General features: G+C 53.4%; 3 protein-coding genes across 5 annotated transcripts in view; 1 reads left to right on the top strand and 2 right to left on the bottom strand.

The window, feature by feature from the left end:
- Positions 1-3692, top strand: part of SUMF2 (sulfatase modifying factor 2) — a 14969-nt gene extending 11277 nt beyond the window's left edge. For 2 of the 3 annotated variants that reach the window (XM_008070194.2, XM_021718640.1), the window contains 3 exons: positions 1260-1344; positions 1528-1672; positions 2910-3692. In XM_008070194.2, the coding sequence (XP_008068385.1) occupies positions 1260-1344; positions 1528-1672; positions 2910-2994 (315 nt within the window). In that variant the 3' untranslated portion in view covers positions 2995-3692. The remainder of the gene's footprint in view (positions 1-1259; positions 1345-1527; positions 1673-2909) is intronic. The other variant, XM_021718641.1, reaches the window with a different exon arrangement.
- The window catches only part of CHCHD2 (coiled-coil-helix-coiled-coil-helix domain containing 2), a 19981-nt gene continuing 11678 nt past the window's right edge, over positions 3120-11422 (bottom strand). The window contains exons 5-6 of the mRNA XM_021718643.1: positions 6232-6244; positions 3120-3129 (exon numbers count right to left, since the gene is read on the bottom strand). The gene's annotated coding sequence lies outside the window, so the exon portion shown is untranslated. The remainder of the gene's footprint in view (positions 3130-6231; positions 6245-11422) is intronic.
- Positions 4010-11422, bottom strand: part of PHKG1 (phosphorylase kinase catalytic subunit gamma 1) — a 10487-nt gene continuing 3074 nt past the window's right edge. The window contains exons 2-10 of the mRNA XM_008070195.2: positions 10409-10514; positions 9674-9852; positions 9288-9342; positions 6216-6281; positions 5782-5945; positions 5292-5382; positions 4984-5137; positions 4690-4815; positions 4010-4325 (exon numbers count right to left, since the gene is read on the bottom strand). Coding sequence (XP_008068386.1) covers positions 4080-4325; positions 4690-4815; positions 4984-5137; positions 5292-5382; positions 5782-5945; positions 6216-6281; positions 9288-9342; positions 9674-9852; positions 10409-10491 — 1164 coding nt within the window. The 5' untranslated portion in view covers positions 10492-10514 and the 3' untranslated portion in view covers positions 4010-4079. The remainder of the gene's footprint in view (positions 4326-4689; positions 4816-4983; positions 5138-5291; positions 5383-5781; positions 5946-6215; positions 6282-9287; positions 9343-9673; positions 9853-10408; positions 10515-11422) is intronic.

Below are 11422 nucleotides of genomic sequence, written 5' to 3'. Positions count from 1 at the left end.
ACTCGGAAGGCTGAGGCGAAGGATCGCCGGAGCCCAGCAGATCGGGTCTGCGGTGGCCGGGAGTGGCCACTGCACTCCAGTCTGGGCGACAGAGTGAGATTCCAACTCAAAAAAAAGAAAGAAAAGGGCCTGATGGTTAGACTGACCTTTTAGATTACCTTAGCTTAAAATCAGAGCTTTGTAGAAAGATAGATCTTACTTATGCACTGGTTGGTCTTTGGTAACTTAAACAACTGTTTTGAGCCTCAGTTGCTGGATTTTTAAATGGAGGCAATACCTGCCTCATAAGGTTGAGAAGATTACATTTTTTTTTTTTTTTTGAGTCGGGGTCTCACTCTGTCACCCAGGCTGAATTGCAGTGGCACAGATCATGGCTCAGTGTAGCCTTGATCTCTTGGATTCAGGCGATCCTCCCACCTTAGCCTCCCAAGTAGCTGGGACTACAGGTACGCACCACCACACCTGGCTAATTTTTTTTTGATATTTTGTAGAGACAAGGTCTCATTTTGTTGCCTACGCTGGTCTCGAACTTCTGGGCTCAAGCAATCCTCTTGCCTCTGCCTCCCAAATAGCTGGGATTACAGGCGTGAGCCACCACGCCTGGCCTGTGAAGATTAAATTAAAAGAAACAAGTGAAGCAGACCTAGCACATAGTAGTGTTGAGTAAATTATCACCCCTTCATTTTCCTTTTTGTAGGAGCAGCTGCCATAGAGTGGCAACAGCTGAACCTCAATTTTAATGAGGAGAAACAAAATGCATTAGCAAATATAGGTTACTTTTTCAAGAATTTTGGTGGTAAAGAGCAGGAGGTAGGGAAGGTGGGGTCAGGCCTGGCGAATGAGAAGGAGTTAAGTCTGTTGGTGGTTGAGGGAAAGAGACACCACAGGCCTCAGGAGGCAGGAGTGGGCAGGAGTAACAGGGCTCAGAGGCGACCAGGAGAACCTCTTCCTGAGGCACCATGGCATGTGGGGTTCGAGACAGAAAGGAGGGAGTGGAGAAAGCGGAAGTGGGGTAGACTTGTCCTGGACCACCATGGGGACAGAGGAAACACACTCTTCCTAATCCAGCCGGGCGGTCATGGCGGAGACGTGAGGTGTGACTGGTGTTGGAGCTCAGGATAAGAGTCTTAGGTCACGGCCATGCCTTCCCCCTACCCCAGGGATAGAGCAAGATGACCTTGGTTTTCCTCTGGTTAGGCAGGAACACCTGTCTTGGGACAGGGGATGGTAAATCCTTTAGCCTTCCTTTCTCCCCTCAGGGAAAGTTCCCTAAGGGTGACAAAGCTGAGGACGGCTTCCATGGAGTCTCCCCAGTGAATGCCTTTCCCCCACAGAATAACTACGGTAAGATTTCTCATCAAGTTGCTGTCAACGCTCACAGATTGGTTGGTGGGATCATTCTGCCTGATAGGTGAGACAGAGAAAAGCACCTCTCCCGGCCCCAATTTGTTCCCTGGGACTTGGGGTGGGTAGAAGGGGTGGTGTGGTGCTTTCCAGCCTGGGACTGACCTGCTGGCTTTGCTGCAGGGCTCTATGACTTCCTGGGCAACGTGTGGGAGTGGACAGCAACACCATACCAGGCTGCTGGCCAGGACATGCGTGTTCTCCGGGGGGCATCCTGGATCGACACAGCTGACGGCTCCGCCAATCACCGGGCCCGGGTTACCACCAGGTGAAGGCCTTGGTCTAAGGGACCACACCACTGAAAACCTGGGGGCAAGGGGTGTGGATCCAGGGCTCCCGGAGCAGAGGTGGCACCAGAGCTGGTGCTGGTGCTGGTGCTGCCACTACACTCCCGCCTCCGCCAAGAGTTTTGGGTACAGAAAAGAAAGCAAGTGGTGCTTGCCGTGAAAAGCAAAATGCCCCTGGACAACTTGGGACTTTTTTCTGCCAGTTTGGCACCATGGGAGACTGTGCTCGGCATCTTAATTATGTGGGTTTCTCCTCTAGTCCTCACAACCAGTGGGCAGCGGGGTGTGGCGAAGTGGAATGACCATGTCAGTAGGGCATTCCTGGTGGTCATGGAATTATTGAACTCTTCAAACTGGTGGGCACACAAGCCATTTTTTATAATCACTTTGTTTTATAATCAAGAGGAAAAGGCTCAGGGAGGTGCTGGGTGGGACCTGCTCATTTCACATAGATGGCTAGTGGTGGCCCCGGAGAGTCCCTGTCTCCTGAGTCCTCTTCTAGAACTGTTCTGCTTCATTCATATGTAGATTTAATTTGATTGGTTTCTCTGCCACTCTTTCCACTCCTGGGTTCCTTGAAGACTGTAGAGAGTCTGCTGTTTCTGTGGCCTCAGGATATTAAGGTTGCAGCCATTTCTGTGACACACTGAAACCCCTGGGTTTCCCTCACCTCCCTTTTCAGGACAATGCAGTGAAGAAAGTTCTGGCCTGGGAACTAGGAAACTGGGTCTGCCATGCATTATGTTGTACCACTGAAGCATCTTTCTAGTGTCTGATTCTGGGTTTGTAAAACGGTGAACATACCCAGCAGCTGGGAAAAGGCAGATGAAGGCACATCTGTGAAAGTGCTTTGAAAAGGTCAAAGTGCTGACGAGAACTAAGAAAGTCTTATTTCTTGCCGACAGGTTTTTTCAGCTGAATTTTTCTAAACTAAACAGTAGAAGTTATTAGTCACTGTCTTTTTCTGCCCTCCAGTGCAGTCTCTTAGAGCTGGTGTCACTTCCCTACTCTGTCCAAGGCCCCTTCTTGTCTCCTGTTCCCTGGGAGTAGCACATGCTCAGGACCTGCCTTGACACCTGGCCTCTTTCCAGACCATGCCCTCCCCAGGCCTCAGGCACACAAGACCATAGCAGGCCCTGCGGGGTGGCAGGGAAGTTGCTAAGTCCCCAGGTCCCTTTCTAAGAAATGCCTGTTCTCTCTCCCCTTCTCTGGTGGCAGGATGGGCAACACTCCAGATTCAGCCTCAGACAACCTGGGCTTCCGCTGTGCTTCCAGTGCAGGCCGACTACCTGGGGAGCTGTGAGCAGCCATGCAGAAACAAGGAGAAAAGTCCTCCGTGGCATCTGTGCCGTTCTCTGGCCGTATTCCAAGCACAACCCAAGTCCAAACCCGTCAGCTTCAGCCTCAGGAAAGAACTTTTCCCCCTCGTTCCATCTCTCTGCGGCAGGCACCTCTCACCAGGGCAGGAGATGCCTCACCCTCAGAGGAGGACTGCCACTGTCTCTTGGAGAAGGAGCCCAACTCATCCACTGTGGCTGGGAGCTGGGTGTTTCTCTTAGAGGTCAGGTATTAACCACATAGGGGCCGCATATGCAGAATCTGCCACCTCCTCCTTTCTCTCTGATTCTGGAATCTGGCCTTATTTCCAAGGCAGAATTTCCCTGGTTCTCTGTTTTCCCAGCAAATTGCCTCTTGTAGTATTTCGGGCCCCTCAGAAGGAACTTAATTTCTGCTCTCTGTGAGATTCAGTCATGTGGCCTCTTTAAAGCACAACATCAGTGTTAAAAGGGTGTGGGAGAACCAGATCGTTTACCAGGTGAAGCTGTGCATTTGTGGAAGCCACAAGGTACGTACTACAGAAAGACAAATATTACAAGCTGCTTCTGTTGTTAATCATGTAAGGGCTTCCATGTTCCTCTAAAAACGTGTCCCTGGAGAGTAACCTGCTCTTGTGGTATCACTGGATGTTATGAGGTCAGTAAAATCTCTGGCAGTTGTGTATTTCAGACATTCCTATCTTTCATCCTCGCCCTGGGACCCTAAGGGAAGAAGGCCTGAGTGCACAACTCTGGGCCTCCCGTAAAGAGGGACTGAGATGGTAGCACGACTGGGGAGTGGAGCAGCAGGAGGGCTCCTGCCTCTCGGACCACACCAGCCTCCCTCCCCACCACCGGGGCCTCGCCGCCTGCATTTATTACTGTGTGGTGGGGACACCCAGCTCCTCTTGCACAGAGCCTTTGAGAGGGCGCATAGCCTCGTTCCAGGGCTTCCTGGCCAGGGCCAAGGGCTCTTCCGGCACCGAGGCCCACACGATCTCACCCCTTGACTTGCATTTCCGTGGCTTCCCCTCCCCACCTGCCCCCCAAGCCTTCCCCACCCGCCAGCCCCTCAGCAGTCCTCCTCAGCCAGAGAGAGCAGCACAGCCTTGGGTGTGTTCTCGAAGAGGGCAGCCCGGTTCTGCTGCTGCCCCTTCTTCACCCAGTGCCCATAGATTCGGAAGGCGTAGGCATCGATGAGTCGGCGCAGAGGCCGGAGGGCATAAGGGTCACGGATGACGATCTCCCTGGTCACTGGCTTCAGCCGGCGGTACTGGTAGTAGATCCGCACTGAAGCTAGCACTGTCAGGGCGATCACCTGCAGAGGGCCAGGACAGAGGGCCTGAGCGGGCAGCCCCACCCCTGCGGGCCCCTGGCGTCCGGCTCAGGGAGGCCCTGGGCTTGCGGGCGTGAAGGCCGAAGTGGCTTCTGCCGGGCCCTGCTGGCGCTGCTTGGCCCGCTTCCCACCCCGCCAGCAATCGCAGAGATTGTGCAGAGGCGCCCGTCGGCTGACGTCCGCTCTTCTGAAGCCAGAAGTTGAGCTGGAACCATCACGGCGCGGGGCGAGAGCGGGCAAGTGACCTGGGAACCCTGGGGCCGTAAGGATTCCTGGGGCACGAAGGGCACTTGGAGGCCCGGGTGTCAGCAGCCAGCGGGGTCCTGGTCAAGGGAAGCTCGAGTACCTTGAACTTGCCCCGGGGGCTGAAGTGACGCACTTCCTCCACCACGTACTGCTGGAAGAAGGGATGTGCCAAGGCTTCCTCTGCCGTGTAGCGTTTCTGGGGGTGCACCACCAAGAAGCGAGAGACCTGAGCACAGGAGAGCGCAAGCGAGGCCGTCAAGGCGGGACCCCTCCGGCATTTCAGAAGACACGGGGTCTCCTCCAGCCGGCCCCTCCGCCTGCGGCGCGGTGTGCCCCCCCATCACGGACCTCTCCCCTCGCCTGAGCCCCGGAGCCAGTAGGCCTGGCCTCTCACCAGGTCCTTCACGGTGTCCGAGTAGTCGTCCCACTCGGGCGAGCCGAACTGGTAGTTGCCACTCGTGATCATCCGCAGCATCAGCACCTGCTTCCGGTGCCAGAAGGGCGGGGAGCCGGCCAGCAGGGTGTACATGATGACCCCCGTGCTCCACCTGCGGCACGCAAGGGCCGCTGACCACCCCCGGCTCGTGCGGGGCCGGAGCACAGGAGGCATCGTCGCTGGAGCGCCTGCTGGCTCCTCCCCTGCCCGGCCTAGTGCTCCTGCCATGGGGGGTCACTCCTCCCCCGGGCCCCCAAAACACTCACATGTCCACCTCCTTCCCATAGCCTGGATGGTCATCGTTCATGGAGCATTCGATGATCTCAGGGGCCAGATAACTGGGGGTCCCACAGACCTCTGCAGGAATAGTGGCCATCAGGACAGGTGAGCAGTGGGCACTTGAAAGTGCAAAGACGCAACAGAAGTGGAAGGGAAATTGTGCTCGGGCTGGAATTCTAACACCCGCCAACTTCAGTGCCAGGTCAAGGGACAGGATGCCGCCTCTCAGGGCCACCAGCTTGGGGCCCACCGGCTCTCTGGCCGCTTCTAGCCATCCTGGCCTGGAACTGGGGCAGTGGGGAGCTGGCTTGGCTCAGTCCTGGGAAGAGGACTTACCTGAAGAGACACCTAGCCCCTGAAAGGTAGGACTTTTATTCTGGGGAGAAATTAGGGGAGAAACCCAGGCAGTCGCTGTTCCTGGGAGAACTCACGAGAGAGCCCGAGCCCCTGACATGGTCCAAGGCCCCGTTACCAGACCTCGCAGCTTCTTTCCTGGCTCCAGCTGGCAGGAAAAGCCAAAGTCTGTGAGCTTGATGTTCATGTCATCATCCAAGAGGATGTTCTCAGGCTTCAGATCCCGATGCACGATATTGAGTTTGTGCAAGTTGCAGATCACCTCCAGCAGGGCTCTCATGATCTTTCTAGGGTAGAGCGGACACAAGTCAGCCTTCTAGTTCGCAGGGTCGAGGAGCAGGCAGGGACACCACAGCCCACCTACCAGACACACTGCAGGTGATGGAGGACTCAAGACCGGCAGACCAGCCAAACCGAGCCCAGGACTGAGGAAGGCCATGAAAGCCAGTGGCACACGCCCAGCCCGGACAAGTGCACGCTGCGCCTCCTCCGAGACCTCGGTGCCTGTGGCACTAGGACTTCGGGAAGAGAGTGAGGGGGGATAGATGTACCCTCACCTGGTTTCCTTCTCACTCAGGGTGACCTTCTCAGTGAGGTAGTCAAAGAGCTCCCCTCTCTTCATCCTGTGGGAACAAAGGGCTTGTAGCTGGTGGTTCCAAGACCACTTTGCCATCACTCTGCTCCCAGGGAGCTGTCTTCTGCCCTACTGCCTCAGGAAGCAAAGCGGGCTGCTCCCCACAGAGGACCACGGTCTGGGGGAAGGACCTGGAGAAGTGAGTAGAGAAGTTGTCCGGGAAAAGCAAACAGGGCTGGAGAGGTGGGAGGGGTACCAGTGTGGGGGTGCCCCCCTCTGTGGAGGTGACATCATGGACTGGAATCTTTCAGGGCTGGGGGCTGAGCCACTGGCCTAGGGCCCCAGACCCAGATCAGAAGGACACGGTGTCCTGATCTTTCCCAGAGAACATAGGGAAATAGTCGGCAGCGCAAATGTTGGCAGAGCATTTGCCTGTTACAGGATTAAGAATCGCGGTTCGATCTTACCTCTTGGGATGATCTTGAAAGAGGTGTCTGCTAGAACAAACTAGTTATACACTGGAGGACTCTTCGGGGCAGCATTAAAAATAGCCTCCCCAAGGCAACTTCTTCAAAGGTTAAAGACATTTGAGCTGTACTCAAGGGCTGAATAGGACGGTACCCCTAAGCAGCGATGGGACAGCTGCAGGTGGGTAAGACAGAGGGGTCCCAGGAAAATCTCCCTTAGGGGCTGGGCACAGTGGCTTACACCTGTAATCCCAGCACTTTAGTGGGAGAATCGCTTGAGGCCAGGAGTTCAAGGAAAGTATCTCTTGGTTATAGGAAAAGGCCAACCAACCCTCACACACCTGCCCTTCCAGGGAAAGCAGTGAGATTCCTAGGGCAAAAGGGTGGAGGGCGAATGGAGGAACAAGGTTTTTGGGCAGAGAGGCATGAGGACCCTTGGGCTTGGCTGGTGGAATGAGGAGTGGGTCTATTTGAGAAGACAACCCAGAATTTACAGAGGAGAGCCTTGTTTTATACAATATCTGTGTTCTGTTTCTTTCTTTCTTTTTTTTTTTTTTCTGAAAGCAGGATTTATTGAGAGGACAGAAAAGCTCCCACAGTGGGAGGGAACCCGAAGGGGTTGCCCTGCTCTGTTTCTAAAAGGCAATGTGTGAATCTAGTATTTCATCATTTTAATTCATTTAAGAGATACTAGAACTCACTATTAGCAGTAGCGGTGCCAGTGAACACGGGACTGTGCAAGGTTCACCAGCAGGCTTCTGCCCTCCTGGAGCTGATGACTGAACCGTACATACGTGCCAAGTGAAACTGTGTCTTGACGTCAGATAATACTGCACATACTCAGTGTACCTACCATATGAAATGTTCCAACAATACAAGATCTCCCTGAATGATTTTCCCAAGTAAGCCCGCTCCCTAAATTGGCTGTTCTGTATGGAGAAATCAAGACATCCCAACGACAATGGTCATGTGGCAGCAGAGATTTACATCCTGTTGTGAGAACTCAGTGGGGTGGGGGCACAGAGAGCTGGAGCGCTCTCTTCCCTGGGCACCTTTCCTAATAAAACTGAGAATGGCCGGGCTCAGTGGCTCAGCCTGTCATCCCGCACCTTTGGGAGGCTGAGGTGAGCGGATTGCCTGAGCCCACGAGTTCGAGACCCGCTTGGGCAGCGAGACCTCATCTCCACAATAAATCAAAAAATCAGCCGGGCGCGGTGGCGCATGCCTGTAATTCCGGCTACTGGGAAGGCTGAGACGGAAGGATCGCCGGAGCCCAGCAAGTCGAGGCCGCAGTGGCCGGGAGCGGCCCCTGCACTCCAGTCTGGGCGACAGAGTGAGACTCCAACTCAAAAAAAAAAAAAACTGAGAATGAGTCCTGATTGCACAGTTCACAGAGCTCTTTGCGGTGTTTGCACTGGATGCTTGTCGACAAGGAGCTCATCTCACTAGCCCTGTTGGTGCAGAGCAGAGGGGTGATGATCCTGCTGCTGATGATCTCAATCTGTGGACCACACCCCAGGGGAACCTTCTTCCACCTGCCTCTCACCTGCCTTCTTTCCATTCCTGCCGCCTTGTCATTGTTTCCAGTCTGCTCCTTGCCTCACAACACCCTCCCTCCGGCCCTCCAAACTCCTTCCCATGGCTAAAATGCCTGCAGAATCTGGTCTTTGATACGGAATGACCTCGCACCCTGCTGCCCTCCACAAGCTCACTCCACTCCCGCACCCTGGCTCCCTTGCTGATCTTGGAATGCGCCAAACCCATCCAACTGCAGGGCCCAGGCGTGGCCTCTTTCTCTTGCTGCAGGCCCCTTCTCCAGGCCTCTGCTCTAAGGCCTCCCTCACTGCATCCTGGTCTCCACTCAGGTCACCTCCCCGTGTCTGTTTCTAGCCCCTTGGATGCTTTAGGTATATCTACAGCCATTCCCCCTTATCCACGAAAGATGCCTTCCGAGATCTGAAACCACAGACAGTAGTGAACCCTATACAAGCTGTTTTTTCCTCTACACACATACCTATGATAAACTTTAATGTATAAATTAGGCCCAGTAAGAGATGAACAGCCATAAAGTAAAACAATCACTTTATCACAAATTAAAAGTGTTATGAATGTAGCCTTTCTCTCTCTCAAAATATCTCACTGTCCTGTACTTATCTGTACTCAGACCTTGGTTGATGGCAAGTAACAGAGTCACGGAAAGTGAAACCGCAGATAAAGTCTACCGTGTATGCATAGCTATGAGTCAGAGACCTTGTCTGTCTTGTTCATTGCTGTATCCTCAAGGCCTAGAATAAATATTGAGTGACCCTCCATCGTAGCGAATGACTGTCATCGTGATGATGTGCTATTATTATTCCCATAATCCCAATGAGAAGACCGATACTAAAAGAAATGAACCAGCCCATGAGTGGTGGACCCAGGTTTCTAAACCCAGCAGCCTGACCCCAGAGGCTCAAAATCTGCCTAAAGTATCCACAGTGTAGGGGCTGGCTGCTGGTCTCCAGGCAAGCACTGGGATGAGGACCACACACAGTGGTTGGCTCTCCAGCAGGCCCTAAGGGGGGCTGGCTCCGGGGCAGGATACTTACAGGTCAAACACCAAGAAGAAGAAAGTGTTGGTCTCATACGTGTCCTTCAGCTGTACTGAAATGGAAATGGCTAGCTCGTCTCAGGTGGCAGAGAAGCCCCGGCACAGCGGGGAGGGGATTGAGTTAGCGGTGGGCTAACTTCAAACGCTGATGGGAAGGGATCCAGGTGGTGCTCAAAAGAAGCCAACCAGGGGCTGGGCAGGCCTAGGGACCTCAAACTCCCAGCCCCCCACCCGGTCCATCCCCATCCCAGCCTGGGATCTGTCCTATCCGAGCAGTGAGGGTGGAGCTGGGAACCTGGATAGTTGTGGCTAGCCGTTCGGTGGGGCCATGCTGACTTGGGCTCTTAGGGCGGAATCATGGTGGAGCTCCGGGCCATCACTCACTGATGTTGGGGTGTCCTGACACCTTGCGTAGGATGTCCACCTCCTTCAGCGTGGCTTCCCTCAGCTCCTGTACCTCCTCCGAGCTGAAGCTGCCTCCGCCGGTGACGTCGATGATCTTCACAGCGTACTCCTGGCACGTGGGCTTGTGGATGCAGCGCCTGACCACACTGCTAACGCCCCTGGGGGTGCAGAGGACCGATGACCTTGGGGTCCCTCATCCCTGGGGGATTCCCTGATCCAGGCTGCAGCAGAGGTGTTCTGCCCTTGTTTAGGGATTTACTCTATTCCCAACTCCTGATGAGCTTTTAGGGATGGTAGTTGAAAAAAATAAACACACAGAAGGGCGATTTGCCCAGAGCTTATGAATAACAAGCCTGGTCTCTCTCAGGCCTCCTGACACCCAGTTCAGCACTCTTTCCCAGCATATAGAAAAATGCAGCACACTCTTAGGGGCATAGCCATTCCTCTGATCCCTGACCCTAACCCAAAACTAGCTTGGATGTGCTTGTCAGCAGCACCTGGGAACTTTTTGCTGCTTCCGTGTCTCTGATCTCTTATCTGTCCTGGCTTCAGGACGGCAGGACTCCAAATCAAAAGAACCTCCAAGTGGACAGACACTATACTGCTTTGGGGATGAAAATGGGATCAGAACTCAGGATCAAGCAAAGATCACTCCAACCTGCAGAGCCTGTTGGAGCCTAGGACAACACTTCATGGGGAAAGTCTGGGCCTTACCTGCCCAGGATCTCCTTGGGCTCATAATTCTCATAGAAGCCCTTTGCAGAATGAGAGTCCGGCAGTGCCTCATCCCGGGTCATGCTCAGCTCCTCCGAGGTGACTCCTACGGGCTTTGAGAAAGGAGCAGAAAGATGCCGTCAGTGCTCCTGACCCCAAGCCTGTACTCCTTGGGAGCTGAAGCTGTGTCTCACTCATTTCTGCATCTCCTGGCACAGCACGAATCTATAGAAAATATTCAAGATACGAGGGGGGAGGGTTCAAAAAAACTGGAATTTTCTTTTGAAGGACAGGCCCCTGCTAATTTCCCCTGCTAGGAAACCATTGGCATCAGTGTACCAGCTAGCGTTGTTAGGAAAGGTTGCGTTCAGCTTCAGTGAATTTTTTTCTTTTATATTCTTTCAACATGTTTGACCATTTCATGATGGGTGATTTATGAGTGCACCTGCCTACACCAAGTTGAGTGTTCAGCAGTTTTGAACCCAAAACAGCATGATCTCCATGCTTCACCCTCCCTATTCCCCCAATCTCACCCCAAGTGACTTTTTCGATTCCCTGGATTTAAAAAGTCCTCAAAGGAAAACGTTTTGCCAATGCGGAAGAGGTGAAACAAGAAATGGCAGTAGCACTAAAAGACATCAAAATTGATGAGTTCAAAAACTGTCTGAGCAGTGGAAAAAGTGTCTTGACAGGTATATTGCATCAAACGGAGAGTACTTTGAAGGTAACTGAAGTTTAAACATGGAAGAATAAATATACAGTTTTTAAATCAATAAATTCCATTTTTGAGGGGTCCCTCCTAATAAAAATGTTTGTGGATTGAAAAGATTCAGCCAAGCTGGGCTCGGTGGCTCAGCCTGTAATCCCGCGCTTTGGGAGGCTGAAGTGACTGGATTGCCTGAGCCTGTAGGTTCGAGACCCGCCTGGGCCACTTGGCGAGACCTCATCTCTACGATAAATCAAAAAATCAGCTGGGTGTGGTAGCACGCGCCTGTAGTTCCAGCTACTTGGAAG

Source organism: Carlito syrichta, unplaced genomic scaffold (assembly GCF_000164805.1).
Source record: "Carlito syrichta isolate Samal-C Ts95f unplaced genomic scaffold, Tarsius_syrichta-2.0.1 Scaffold313183, whole genome shotgun sequence".
NCBI classification, from domain to species: Eukaryota; Metazoa; Chordata; class Mammalia; order Primates; family Tarsiidae; genus Carlito; species Carlito syrichta.
The sequence above is the reverse complement of the archived record's forward strand: the minus strand, read 5'-3'. Positions and strand labels throughout refer to the sequence as shown.